This window comes from Oreochromis aureus, linkage group 5, assembly GCF_013358895.1.
Source record: "Oreochromis aureus strain Israel breed Guangdong linkage group 5, ZZ_aureus, whole genome shotgun sequence".
NCBI classification, from domain to species: Eukaryota; Metazoa; Chordata; class Actinopteri; order Cichliformes; family Cichlidae; genus Oreochromis; species Oreochromis aureus.
In genome coordinates, this window is record NC_052946.1 from 14803301 (window position 1) to 14817839 (window position 14539).

At 42.9% G+C, this 14539-nt stretch overlaps 1 protein-coding gene across 4 annotated transcripts in view; it reads left to right on the plus strand.

Annotated features, from left to right (window-relative positions):
* Positions 1–712: 712 nt before the first annotated feature.
* Positions 713–14539, plus strand: part of LOC116326472 (tensin-2-like) — a 31853-nt gene continuing 18026 nt past the window's right edge. For 2 of the 4 annotated variants that reach the window (XM_039612847.1, XM_039612848.1), the window contains exons 1-3: positions 713–1326; positions 9267–9372; positions 9467–9504. In XM_039612847.1, the coding sequence (XP_039468781.1) occupies positions 1204–1326; positions 9267–9372; positions 9467–9504 (267 nt within the window). In that variant the 5' untranslated portion in view covers positions 713–1203. Of the gene's footprint in view, positions 1327–9266; positions 9373–9466; positions 9505–11705; positions 11778–14539 lie in introns of those variants that run through there. The other 2 variants (XM_039612849.1, XM_039612850.1) reach the window with 2 other exon arrangements.

Consider the following 14539-nt stretch of genomic DNA (forward strand, 5'->3'; position numbering starts at 1 on the left):
ACTGACTCTTCTCCCGATTTCTTGTCACTGCTGCTGTGGATGCTGATGATTTGATGCCCAATTTAGCTCCCGGCCACAGATTTGCCTCACATTTAAACCAAAGACCGCTTTGTACAGCCTAACCAGGGCATAAAAACGTGGCTTTAAAAAGAGTTTATTGTTGAAGATTTTCTCCTTCCAACTGCAAAAACCCCAGCTTGAAGCAGTATTTTGTCTGGGGAGCCCAGTTTGAGGAAATACAGTTGTGTGTGTGTGTTACAGAGAGAGAGAGAAAGAGAGAGCTGTTGTCTGAAGGAATTTAACGGGTAGCGGAGCACAGATCTAAAATTTAAGCACAGAGCGTGTCATTGTTTTAATTTCAGTGGAGAGAGAGAGCTGCATCCAAGTGAGGAAATAAAGCAAGGCCAGTGATGATGTCATGTGTCCTATCAAACAGGGTGGTGAAGCTGATTACGTTTTAGGCTTCATAAACACCCATGGGACACGGCGAGATAGAAGACTTTTCCTCTAAACAATGCGGAGAGGGAGAAGTGCGATCAGTGCGATCAAGCCAGCAGTTAAGTTCTCATGAGCAAAGCCACAGAGACCAGAAGGATGACATGTGTGAAAGAGGTTCAAACTAATCACTCTCCCATGAGGAAGAGGAGCGTGAGAGGAGCTGAAGTAAAGCCAAAGCATAAGGGAAGGGCCTGACATCAACAAGCCAAAACAGCTGCCCCCTTCTCCCGCACAGCAAGGGAGAGAGAGAGAGAGACAGGGAAGACTGGAGGGTCTGTAAGTGTAGAGCACAAGACATTTGAGGGTCTGTAAGCTGGAGAGAGGGAGTTATTAGCAAGTGGAAACGGCGGAGGGGGGCAGAAGGGAAGAGAGAGGCAGAGAGCAAGGGACGCAGGGGGAGTGTAAGGGGATGTGGGTTGAAGGGTAGGTTCTTGGTGACACTTCTCGGAGACGGAGAAAGAGCGGTTGTAAGAAGAGAAGTCAGGGGGTGGAAAGTTATCTGGGGTGGGTTTCGAGGCAGGGTAAGCCGTCAGAGGGGAAGAGCAGAGGTGTGAGGAGTCGCTGAGAAGGACAGAGGAACATGCTGGAGAACAAGAAGAGAGAAAACGTGAAGTGCTGAAAGGGGTGGAAGAGAAGAGGAAATCACTCGCGAGGAGCTGAGGAAATTTAAAGATTAGAGGTGCAAGAGGCGTGTGTGCTGCGAGAATGGGGTGCATTCACAGTACGAACACTGTGGGGATACAAAAGCACGCACATGACTCAGAAACTGGAGGAATCCCTGTGAAGGCAGACCCTGAGGTACCTCCTGAAATCCTTCAGCTTGCTGAGGTAAGTGAGTAACCATCAAGACACTGGTTGTGCACAGTTCCATCCTCAAACGTGTGCAGTTTGAAGATAAAGACAAAGTAAAATCACAGATCATTACAGATCAGCTGTTAAAGTCAGTTTGAACCACTCTAGCTCTCATTTTACATCCACGGTGCCCGCTCGATCTGCTTTGCCATTTGACTCAGCAGCAGAGGCTGGACTTTGTTATACACTCATCACATGCTAGATAACAACCAAAGGAATCCAAAGAATTGCCACTACGTTTCCAAATTAGATGAGGCCTGGACTCCAGAGCGGCTCTGTCTCTCTTATGAAATATTCCAGCAGCACATCATAAACAGAAGTGTGCATACCAAAGGGATCAAAGTGATAGCTTGTGAGCTAAGAAAGCTAATAAACTGTAAACTAAAACCACAGTCATCAACAGTGAACCAAGAAAAAAAAGGGGGGTATGCACAGCAGTGGAAGGGAGGAATCATGCGATCGCTGTTAAACGATGTCCCTCGGGTATCAAAGGTTCAGGAGGAAGTGGTATAAGTTACTGTCTGGTTTTGACCCACCGCCTGCCTGTCTGCAGCCTCTATTTAGGAACATGTATGGATTTAGGAGCAAGCTACATTTCCACATACATGAAGCCTCCTGGGAGACTTTTATGGAATCTAAAATAAAGGTGCCTCTTTAACACCGAGGGTATGCGCGCTGGAATATGTGTTCTCACATGTCAGAGTAAATCACATCGTGGCATGCACTGTGTCAGTGTTAGAAGAGAGCAAAGGAAAAAAAAGGTAAATAGGAAATGAAAAAAGTCGTGCATCTTTAATAAAACACACAGTGAAATGAAGCTGAAAGCCCAGACATCTGTGTGACGAGTGTGTAGTTTCTCTCTGATATTGGAGATATTGCTGGAACAAAAACATTAGATCATTTGTGGCTTCATATCCCTTGCTTGTGTTTTCCTGTGTGTGTGTGTGTCAGAGCATGCCAAATTATGATGACATAGTCCCAGCTGAATGGGTGGACTCGTATGAAGTGGAGAAGAATGAAGTGTGTGAATCTGTACATGCAACTATCAGTGCAGGAGTTTGGTTTTTTTGTGTTGGTGGGGGGAAGTTTGCGGTTGCTTGTGCTCTCTTTTAGTCTCAGTTTCTTTTCCTCTCTTTCACACAAATGCAGCATTTTCATAGCTTTTAGAGGTGACAGCCCCCTACTCCTGCAGGTTATAAATACCCAGCCAGAACTGGAGCATAGTCCTGGCTCGCCACCTGCTCCCGTCCCTTCCTGAGCAGATTGTATGTCTGTGTGTGAGTGTGTGTGAGTTTTGTGACTCCTGGTCTCTAGCATGTCATCACTTGTGAGGTGCCGCTGAAAAAAGAAACGAGGCATTTAGTGCCAAGGAGGTGCGTGTGTGTGTGTGTCACTGTACTCTGTATTTATTTACAGCGTGCGTGCATGTGTGCAGACGTGTGTGCGTATGTGGTTGCAGCTGTATGTTTTTGCCAATGTGAGGCAGTGGTACAGTGTATATTTCAGAAACATTAAGCTTTGTATTGAGGCACATGACAGAAAACTCTCGAGATACAGAGCGGCATTAGAGCTTCATTTTAAAAAGCCAGTGTAAAAAAAACCAAAGCCCTAATAAATGCAATTCAGTCCCTTTCTTCATCTACACGTTAGATGTGGAAGTCCTTCGGGCTCTTTGGTCAGTGGAGATGCCTGGAGAATGACACAGGCTTTGGCTGCAAAAAACAAATGGGGTGGGGTTCTAATGCTGCAATGCAATACTGCAACACTGCTGATAGTCATGGGAGCCTCTGGAGACTGAATGTCCGCGCAAACAGAGATCCTTCTTACTGGTATCACTGCATATAAAGGGGGTTGGGCATAATCTAACAAACACCTGTGCAGCACAGCGTAGCTTATATTCAGTCCTAGTGTTGAAAAAACTCGGTAAAATTCATTAGAAAGCTCAAATTATTCAAACTTTTGAAGCATTCAAAGCATTTTGCAAATTGTGCCAAAAAGTTTGTGTTTACTGTCTGAGTCAAATGAACATGACAAAGCATTTGTCAGCATCGCCTCAGCTTTGAACTGTGCTGCTTTTATGATAAATGCTTCGACAGTTGTTTGTGCAGTTCCAGCTCAAACTAAACTTCTGCCGTCTTGTTGCGCTCCAGTTATTTGACAGCGTTGTCCTTCTTGTCGCCCTGATGTTTTGAGCGTGGTGTTAAAAATGCTTTCCTGATGTGTAATTTTCTGTCCCTCTGTATGGAACAAAATCCTTTTGTATAGTTATATTCAGAAACACTCTGAACCAGACCCATAATGACGGGCTGCTAGAACAAAATCCAAACAATGTGCAGCAAGAGCTAAGCAGTAGCAGGCTCTGCCATCATGGGCTCGGCTGTCAACTTTCAAATCATGTGGAGAAGATTTGTCGCCCTGAGGCGACACCTCGGGAAGACATGTGACCTGGGAAAAATTTAAAGATCAAATGACTTTTAGACGAGCAAACAACAACGACAGTGTTGTTGTGACAACTGAACTTTAAAGTTGAAAAGACATGTTCAGTTCACATGAAAATGTTGTTTTTAGTACAAGTTTAAATCCGTACATTTCAGTTTCGTGATGATAGCATCGCTCCAAAGCTGTTTAACTTGGCTCGCCTTACTTAATGTTGTTAAGTAAGCTGGAACAGGTGGAAAGGACTGTTCTTTATCCTGAGTTAATTGACAGATAACTACCACTAAATGTGCTCTCTGCTCACACACCAAAAGTACTTTATAAAGGTTAATATTTAACTTTTCCATGAGATTCTGATTAAAATGTCAGATGAAAAATGAAGGGCTTTAAGCATGTGTGTGTCAGCTGATTGAGGGATGATTCGGATATTTTAGGAATCGGTGTCTCAGGAAAGCCGTGAGGACCCCGCACACCCATGCCCTCACCTCTGTGAACTACTGCCATCTGTCGCACCCACACAGCCAGGCTGAACAATAGCTTTCCCCCAGAGCTGTGGCTGCTCTAAACCACGCCAAGAGCACATAAAGACTGGAAATATTCTTCCAATGTAACACACTGTATTGCTGATCTGTGCATGTCATCCACTATTTATTTTCACACTAGATGTTGTTGCACATGCCACTTTACTCATCCTGCTAAACTGGTGCACAGTATTGTTGTGCTACTGTATAATTATTGGATACTTTTATAGCTTTAACTTAATCTTCTGAACATCTGTAAGAGCTTCAAACTAAATTTCACTGCACTGCATAACATAAGTATAGCAATAACAAGAATGTGTTCGCTGGAACAAAAGCAGTACACCCAAACTAATTACATCACCATGATGAAAAAAATGTACAGCTGTCTATGCTTTTCAAATAAATTTAACAGTGAAAACTTCCTCAGTTGGAAAATGTGCTGCACTGCCACAGTGTGTCCACTGGGCAGCAGCCTTGACCCATTCTGATATTTCAGGTTGAACTTTCTGACTTATTGGCAACGACAGATGGAAAGTGCCAAGGGTATAGCATGGAACTGATATGCTGCTTTAATGCCATATCTCTAAATTAAAAATGTAATATTCCATATTTGAGTGATTTTTCCTCAGTGGCAAAGATTTGCAACATCAAAAATCTTTGTCATTTACTTGACCTGCGGCACAAAACAAAGGAAAAATCAATGCAATGTTCGTTAGTCACGTGCCATCTAACTGTGACTTCATTGCAAGTGTTGTTTACTTCACTGCTATTAGAGTTTGTACTGTCACCATATGTCATACACAATATTTTTAAGGTATGTATTACAAATATTACATTGCTTTTATGCCACTGAATGATTTTTTGTCTTTATCCTTTCCCGTAATTTATTTTCATATTTATTTAGTTTGCTTTACGTTGAGTGATGATTGTAGCTTTTTTTGCAGTGTCGTAGCCGAGGGAACATTTCTGCAGGCGATCTCAGATTTGTGAAGTGAAAACATGCATTTGTGTGTACTGCATCTCTTTAGGTTGCATTAGTCCAATTGATTCAATCTCCAATATTCACGGGTTACATAAGAACATTCAGAGTGTAAACGGCTGAGATGAGATGATGATGATCCTCTCCCCTCATATGGCCTCAGGTTTATCTTCTATCTTCCTAAATCCCCCCCATATACTCCACACTACCACACACACACAGACCCAGATTCATCACATTCACTGGATGTTACCGTTTATATTCAGCAGTGCACGTGTCAATAGTCAGATGACTCGCTACTCTCTTCTTTGTTTTTGAGATCAATGCATACAGCATGATGGTAACGTGGTCCATCAGAGGCAGCAGCCAAATTCATCTCAGAGGGCTTGGTGGCTAGATGGGTTACAAATATTAGACATCCTGAGAAAATGAGTGCAACAGTGATTTCATTATGGAAGTGATGTCCTTTGTTTGGTGGAGCACACTCTACAACAGCTTTTCAAACACCTGTACACCGACATCTATGTAAATGTACACTCCATACTGTATGAAGCTGCAAACAGTTTCCTTTGCTTCGAAACAAGCTACCCTGATTTTGTCCTACCAACAGACAAAGTCAGTGGTTAGTTCTGGGGCCTCACAGCAAGAGGATCCTAGGCTCAAGTCCAGTTTGTTTGGAGTCTGCATGTTCTCCCAGTGTCGTATGGGATTCCTCTTGCAGTCAAAAGACATGCTTGGGGGATTAGGTTGATTGGTTGTCTCTCTTATGATGTTTAATAGTCCTATGATTGAGGGATGACCCCCACAAACCCTGTATTGCATAAGTGGAAGAAAATTGACCACTGGGTTTGAGATTATAGCAACTATTTTTTCTGTAGTCATATATGCCAACTCTAATCCACCTACCCACCATCAAATAGCATTCATACTGTCAAACAGGCAAGTAAAACTTTAGCACCTTTCAAGAGAAATATCACAAACTGCTTCACAACAAAAATGCTAAAACAAAAGGTTACCCAAAAGATGTGTTTTAATCAATGATCAATTTTTATCAATCAATCTTTAGCTGCCTTTTAAAAGAGATCACTAGGTCCACAGCTCTCGGGCTCTCTCAGAGGGGTCGAGTTGTAGGTTTGGAGGCCACAGTAGCCAATGCTCCTTCAGTTCTCAGCCTTGTATCCTGCACAGCCAGCAGGCCCTGCCCGCATGGCCTCAGGGACACGTTGGGCAGGTATGGATATAAAAGTTCACTGATGTATGCTGGTTTGTGTCCATGCAGAGCTCTAAAAGTCTAATCCACAATCATATAGTGGACCCTGAAGTTAATGGGGAGCCAGTGTAACTGAATTCGTAACACTGTGACATGTGAGTACTTAAAAGACTTAGACAGAAGCCTCAGAAGATGCCTCTGAACAACCTGCAGACACTCCAAAGAAGCTTCCTTTGGACAAGTGAACAAAGTGAATTAATTACAATAATCAAGACGTGATTAAATAAAGACATAAAAAACAATCATAACAGTAATGTTCCAACCACCTCTTGGATGTAATTTCATATTTAGTGAACAAACAGGAGAAGCCTTCATCTAAGTCTTAGTAAGACAGCAAATAAGTGTATTTTCAAGAAAAAAGTATTATTCTAAAGCTCCTGATTATTAACCGTGAGGTCATTTAAAATGAGATTAAAATAAACTGCAGTGCTTTAATTTGAGACTTAAACATTATTGCTCGGCAAACCTTCATTTTCAACTGAAAGTGGATCCGAAACACTTGAGTTCAGTAAACAACTAAATGTCAAATTAAAGAGCGTTTGGAATTTTTAATGAAGCAAGTCAGAAACTGTGCAGCTGTTATATGGTGTGCTGCAAAGCATGGTGTCTGCAAATCAGCTGCGTTTACGTTCACATTATAAGCAGCCGCACAAAAGCTGAAGGTGAGGCCGCATAAAACATTCAGTTGACATTTCTTGTCATTAAGGATTTAAACGGTTTACACTCCACTTGAGAGGCAAGTCTGCTTTATAAAACATTCCAGTTTAGCGACAGTCACAGTTTAAGGCGGTGAGGGAAGCGAGGCCAGTCAATGATCATTTGTGAGAGGGACCAAACCAGCGTTCACCTTCCCAAGTTAAAGTCAAATCAAGGCGTCCAAAAAAATCCAAATCCAAAAAAATGTCTCAGCTGAGATGTGTTTTTTTTAATTAGATACAGGCATTTAACAGGAGGGGAAATATCAGCATGTAGTGGTACTATGGGATGTTTGTTGCCCTCCACCTCTCCTACACATACCGCACTCTCACACCATCTCCGTCCTGATGTTTCCAGGCCCCTCCTCGTCCTCTGCTCAAGGAAAAATGTAATGGTTTAATTTGCTTCACATGCCGTCAAAAGGTTTTGCTTTGGGAGGGCGTTGCCATAACGCTGTATAAACATTGTCCCATTTCTCTCTGGGACAGTTGAGTATGAGTTTATAAAAAGAAAAATCCATGGATTATGACTCAGGGAGGTGAAATTATTAGAGTGCAAATCTTCCCCACAACTGTGTGGATGTGCCTTAAAGACATTCAAATTAATCGTTGCTTTCAAATTATCGTTTATATTTGTGCTTAAATCAAAAATAATTCAGTCAATTTTCATCATTCCCACCATATTAAGCAAAATAATGTTTGTTTGTTTTCTGAGAGAGAGCGAACAGTCATACTAAGCCTGTTTATGTCAGATTTACTGTACCTTTGGCTTTGCATAAAGAAGCTCAAATCCTGGGTTTACACAGCTGCCAGGACTGCCCAGTGTGGTACCACCTTGAAATGTTGAGAGGAAACTGAGCCTGTCTTCAAAGAGGAGAAGCCCCAGCTACTTAAGCCAGACTAACAGGGAGACTAAATGTAAGTTAAATATTAGTCTTTTGTTTAGCTGAAAAAGATTCATCTTCAAAGTCAGTATGTATGTAGGCAACACAGTTCTTTGAGATGATGACAATGCATGTGTGTATTCATAATATTGGTCATAAATTAGTCAGGGAAATGGCCAATAGGAAAAAAGGTTAACCTGACAATGACACTAGAGGTCAAACCAGGGGAACACGAGGATTCAGTCATCGGGGAATATTCGTTTTTAGTTGGTGAAAAGTTGGAGTAGGGGAGTTTAGGGGACATCTCAGTGTTTTTGGTACTTTTTTATGTTCTTGAACCGCTGGGGAGGCCACTGCTTTAGGGAATTCCATCACCAAAAGAGGAGTGAGGCAGACTTTGGATACACTTGGGGATACGATGTGTAAAAGTAACATGCACAGGAATGCTGAGAACCCATGTGAATGTTTTACTAGCAGAACTTTAATGTGACAATCATTGTTATTTGCTTCACCTGACAGTTGTGAAGTTGTGGTTGATCAGTATGGAGACACAGAGAAGCTTAAAACAGTGACCACGGTAAAATAATAAAAAGATTAAAACACTCTTATCCCCTGACAGAATCTGTTAGGTTCTATTCATCTTGCCTGTGACCATACAGCAGCACGTAAAGCTTTTCATTTTTCAGTCTTAGCCCCCAGACTGAGACAGAATAAGGACAAGTTAAAAGACAAGACAACAGGATGCCTTCAAAGACAACATGATACGACAGCTGATATTAGTGGAGGAAGCTGAACGTACAGCAGGTAGGACACCAGTGCTCATGCTGGTGTATCACTAAACCGGCGCATATCTGTACTGACAGCAGCCACGCAGGGGATAGTGAACATCTAGTGCTTCAGATGGAAGAATGCTAAACTCAAATTGAGAAACTTGGTAAACCTAAGCATGCCCCACATTCTACTATTCATGTTATCACGAGGGGTTCCATGGTTTCAAGCTGCTTTCCTGCACACAGTTACCGCCTCCCTAAATGAATGATTTCCACTGAGGAGGAGCCTTTATTTCGTCCTTCATAATATTTCTATGTCTCGTGTGTGGTGATCAGTTTTGATTGTCCTGTGTATCCGCAGCTCTCCAAGTCAGGGAAGCATGCCTTCACACTGAAAACACTAAAGCGGAGACGAATGTGTGATGTGTGCAAGCACAACATTGACACCCCTGCGGCTTTCTGCAAGGGTGAGTCCACATCTCAGGGTGGTAGCAGATCTAGATGCACATCAGAGCAGCTCGCTGTCTCTCAGAGTAAATTATTGCTTCTTTTTGTTTACAGAGTGCAAGGTTACAGTTCACAAGACATGTGAAGCCAAGGTGAGCTATACATTTTCTACCAGCATACCTTACCTCCTCCTGCCCAGAGCAAACTGTGCACCTTTTTCAAAGGTTTGTCGGGTACCGGCGGTAATGTGATGTTAGTCTTAAGTGGAATAAGCCATGTGCACTGACCTAGATGTTTGGTTAAAGAAGGCCTGCCTCCAGAACTGCACTCATCCATGCAGTAACATGGATGAGAGGGTGAGCTCTCAAGCACCCGGAAAGTCTCCGTTGTTTTTCAAAGTGACTCTTAACAAAGTCTGTGGCTTTAGAGGTTATGACTGTATATATGATACATCATTACTCATTATTAGCACTGTGAAAATAGCTCTCAGGGTGATCAATTAGAGGCAACAGGGATCTGTGAGCTGTCAGTGGTCTGGATGCACAGTGAGGGATCAGTGAGGAGGAGCCTAGACGAGAAGCAGCACAGCTCAGGGGATAATGCACGTTGCAAACAAATGCCGTCTGTGTGTCCGTCTACAGATAAGTTGCTGTTTGTCATAAGAAAGCCAAATACAGTGGGTGAATGGGGGATTCTCAACTGGAAAACTGGAAGGCCCTTGTTTGCAAGCAGTCACTTTGTAGTGCTCTCTGAACAAACGCACTCACAAAGCTCAGTGAAGCTAGTGCTCACAGCTTCAAACCACATGCTGTGCCATAAGAAAATCTGCATTTGTCTGTTGGTGATTAGAAAGGAAATAGCCCAGTAAACACTTTAAGCTCCACTGAGTTTCACCACAGTTGCATATGTGCATTAGTAAGTGCTTGTTTTTTTTTTGTTTGTTTTTTTAAAAAGCTGCTTATAGACTTTGAGTAAGATGTCCCCACCTTTGCTTATAGAGTCCCCCAAAGAGTGGACTGTTTCATTTAAACTGTGTGAGAGAAGCACTCTCTCCATCCACAGCTCATGTCAAGCCATTGCAGCAGCGGCTTCTACTCTCATGTGACCCCACTCACATCAGCTCAGTGTCACACAACACTGAGTGAGTTCATGACCTTGCTGGAGCGGGACTGTTTTGTCTCACTCAGTATCCAGCAGCACAAGCCGTATACATGCACTCAAAAGCAGCACACCTGCCCTCTCAGCGCCACACAGAAGGACCTGTCATATTTATTTCTCTGCTCTTCTCTTCACCAAGGTAACTCGCACACTGTAATGGTGTATGACACACCTCTACCAGCTGTTGTGCCTTAGTTGCGCGTATTAAAAGAGGATTATTATTTTTGTCATATGCATCCCCCTCCCCCGGTCACCGGGGCAACAGCCAAAAACAATTCTCGGAGGCTGCAGGAGAGCGGGTGCCACGGACGCGAGTGGATATCGTCACACAGGATGATGATCAGTCTGGATAGGAGAAGTCTGAGTGGGTAAATATAGAAAATAACGCGAGTGCCACAGATGCCTGCGAGTGAGTGATCACAGGGGACGCAAATAAGTGAGAGGCAGCTGGGGAGGCAGTTTTTGTCTGTGTGAGAGTGCGTGTGATCAGCCCCATTTGGGGGTATTCATAAATAAAAAGGAACACTGGGTCAAGGCTTCAGACTGGTGTGCTTCATATATCAATACCCCCCACCCCCCGTATGTTTCTGCTGTTTGTCTTCTTGCTATAGAACATGTTATAGCACCACCTTCTTTTTCACTTCTTTCATTTCTTGCGTCTCACTGTCATCATCTCTTCTAACCTTTAATCTCTGTTAGATTTCTCCTTTTTCTGATGTTTTGTCGTCACAGTTAAAGCATCTCCCACCTTCTCTGTGTCATTTTTTTCTTATCTCCTTTTCAAATGTTTGATCCTTTCATCAGTGTTATATGGCAGTCACCACTACAGTTATACTATGAGATTTTTTTCCCCTATTTTTTATCCTTTGCGCATCGTCTTGTCTTTTCCCATCTCATCAAGTTTATGTCCCCGCTGCTATTTGTCCTCCTGCCTCTTGTCATCACTCTCCCTCGGGGCACCGGAGAGGTCACTGTACATCAGCACCCACTGTCTGCATGTGGCGTATTGATGTACGCGTGCGAGGGAAAGTGCTTGCATGGCTGATGTGCGTCGCTGCCGTCTGTGCGTAAGGCACAGGCAAATCGGGAGGGGAAACGCTATGTTGCATGTGCTGCTGGCACTCTGCAAGTGTATGCAAGAGAGGGAGGGAGAGGGGGGCAAACTTAGTTGGTGAGAGAGAGTGAGCAGAGAGGGAGGTAGTGTATGACAGTCTACACACAGCGCTGCTCAGAGGCAGAGGGAAAGACTGAAGCTGCTTGTTGAGAGGTAAAAACACACTGCGCTCTGTATTGACTGACTACAGCTTTTTGCTTTAGTTTGCCTGCAGCTGCAGCATCAGTTTCAACATGTCTAGGTTTTTATTTTCTACCGAGTAACAGCCTTACCATCTTTAAATCCTTTCCACGGTGTTAGCTCAAACTGTGTGGCTTGTGATTGTGCACATTATTCCATTAAAGCCGTAGCCAGAGCGCTCTTGCTTTGCCCAGAAAGAGGATTTCGTTTACTGTGATTAAGGAAAGTGCAGAAATTTAAGCAGAGATTCCTGCTGTGACCTACAAAAATACGCTGATTTTAATTATTTAAACTGGAGAATGGATTCATAAGACTTACTTTTTCATGAGACAGTCATGCAGGTTAGTAGTTTATGGGCACTGGGCCTAATCTGTCTTTCATACGTTTCTATAATACATTTCGTGCAAGACCTTTTAAGGGTTTGATTAGATGTATTTGTATGCATCTGTCTGCTACTGTGTCTGTGTATTTTTATTTGCTCGTACTTTATTACTTTTAACTGTATCAGTATTAATCCTGTAGATGTGATGATGCAGGTTCCAGATTACTGTCTAATTACTCTGCTGCTTCAGTGCTGTGCTGTTTGTTATTGTGTGTTTGCAAAGTCACCATTTAGGACTAAAGGACACCAGAGACAAAGGGACCCAGTCACCTGTCCTGACACCATCTGATGGATCCTAATGTAATGCTGTGAAATACAGATGGTTTTACACTGTCTGCTCATGCACACCAGCTGCTCTCCTAATGTTTCGTGCTGATATATGAAGTGACATAGGGTCGTGAGTTTGAAATGATGCGAATTCAGATCGGTTTGCAAATGCTCGACAGATTATAGGCTGGATTTCCTTTTTTTTTTTTTCTTCTTCGAGCAGATGCTGATTATTAGTCTAGCTCTTGACCAGCTGTCCTGGTTTTCTGAGTCTCTTCCCCTTTCCGTTGTCTTAAGCCGCCCACTTTCTCCTGCATTTGTGGTCATTCACGTCTCACAGCTGGGGCACAAGGTAGACGAGAAGTCAGCAGATGTTTAAAGTGGATGCCGTTTATTACAAAATCCCAACAGATTGTTCATCTTTGTAACTCGATTAGGGTGGTGGCTTATCACCGTCACTGTGCTGCTGCTGCTTTTTATAACCATGATGTACTTGTCCACAAATAATTATCATGGTTAATTTAATTTTACTGCTTTACTCGCCTTAGCAACAATAAAGCATCGGCGGGCACAAGGGTGCACACAGATGCACGCTCAAAGCGTTTATATTTACCCTTTGATATTTTTTAATTTCCTGAGAGCCTAAGCCACACCGTAATGCTTTGTTTAATATTCCAGGAATTATACAGCTCCTATTTTTTTAACAGGGTCGTAACAATGTTTTTTAAAAAAATGGTGTCAGCTTAGATGATGTCACTGTAATGTGCAGGGGATGCAGATAGAAAGTTTTGATTCGGTTCCTGCTATTTTTCCAGTTGCTGAATGTCAAAAGGCATGCGGTGACAATGGGACCAACTCCAAATGTATGTTAGTTATGAGGCAGCCACATGTCACATTCTTCAAAATCGACTGCCAGATCTCTTGAAAAAGAGACATTGTGGGATGATTGACAGACAAATAGACAAAATGAGCCTGTAAGTGTTCTGGGGGACATTTAGTCTAAAATAAGGAGCTCTATTAAAATAGCTCTGAGAAATCTCTCTGCTCTGTGTCAGTGGTCAGGAGGCATGTTCAGCTGTTGACATCTCTCTCCTGGCCAGCGGTCAGTCTCTTTTACTGTCCCTGTTTGCCTCTCCTCTTTCCTCTTCCTGTCTTCCTTTTTTCCTATGTCTTCTTTGTGTTCCCTAGACATTCGGTTTTTCACTTTGAGCCCTTATTGCTTTATCCCATGGGTCAGTTTTGTTAGTTAGTTGGTGCTGTGCCTTTGATGCGCGTGATGCTTATCGAGGTGCTCTTTGTCATCTGATGTTGTTTATTCAGGAGGAGTACATGCCTGCATTTCATGGCAGGGATGATTGTGGTCATCCTGCCCCATGGCTTTTTAAGTAGTGAGGCAGAGAGGGGGGATTAGAAGGGGGCGACAGACTCCAGGAGGTAGGAAATAGAGAAACGAGGGATCAAAGATGACAGGAGGATGAAAGGCAGACTGCTAACAAGACAAGAACGAGAGCGCGTTGCGCTTTCAGGTAAAGCCTCCCGAATCTCTCCAGCCACTAAAAATAAAAGCCCACAGATTTTATTTTAGCTTTCAGCAACTTTGGGCATGAGAGACTTTTTTGTGAGAGTACAGAACATGGAATAAACCTGGTAATTTAGCTTTTTCCACTTTCTGGTTTGAAGGCTTACTCACTTCTCCCTCTCTGGAGCGTGATGTCAGCTCTGAGTTGACTGTCAGATTGAAGCTCGTTCCTTTTAGATGGCACGCTGACGCCTGTGTCTCAGACACTCACATTTATCTTCTGCCTTCCCTGCTGTGACAGATCTCTCTGTGTTGGATTTCCTCTCCCAGGAACAATTCAGGATGTGGCAGTGGTCAGATCAGATTCATATTCTAGCTGCAGTTGCTGTGCTGTGGATGGGATTAAAAGGAGGGAAAGTTTAATGTGGATATAAACATTGATTAAAAGTCAATGATTTATTGATTTATTTATTGTTAAGCTACACTGTGAAAGAAAACACTAAAGAGCTTTTCAAAGATAATTTTGGGGGAAATATTTGCTTTCTTGCCAAGAGTTATCACACGTCT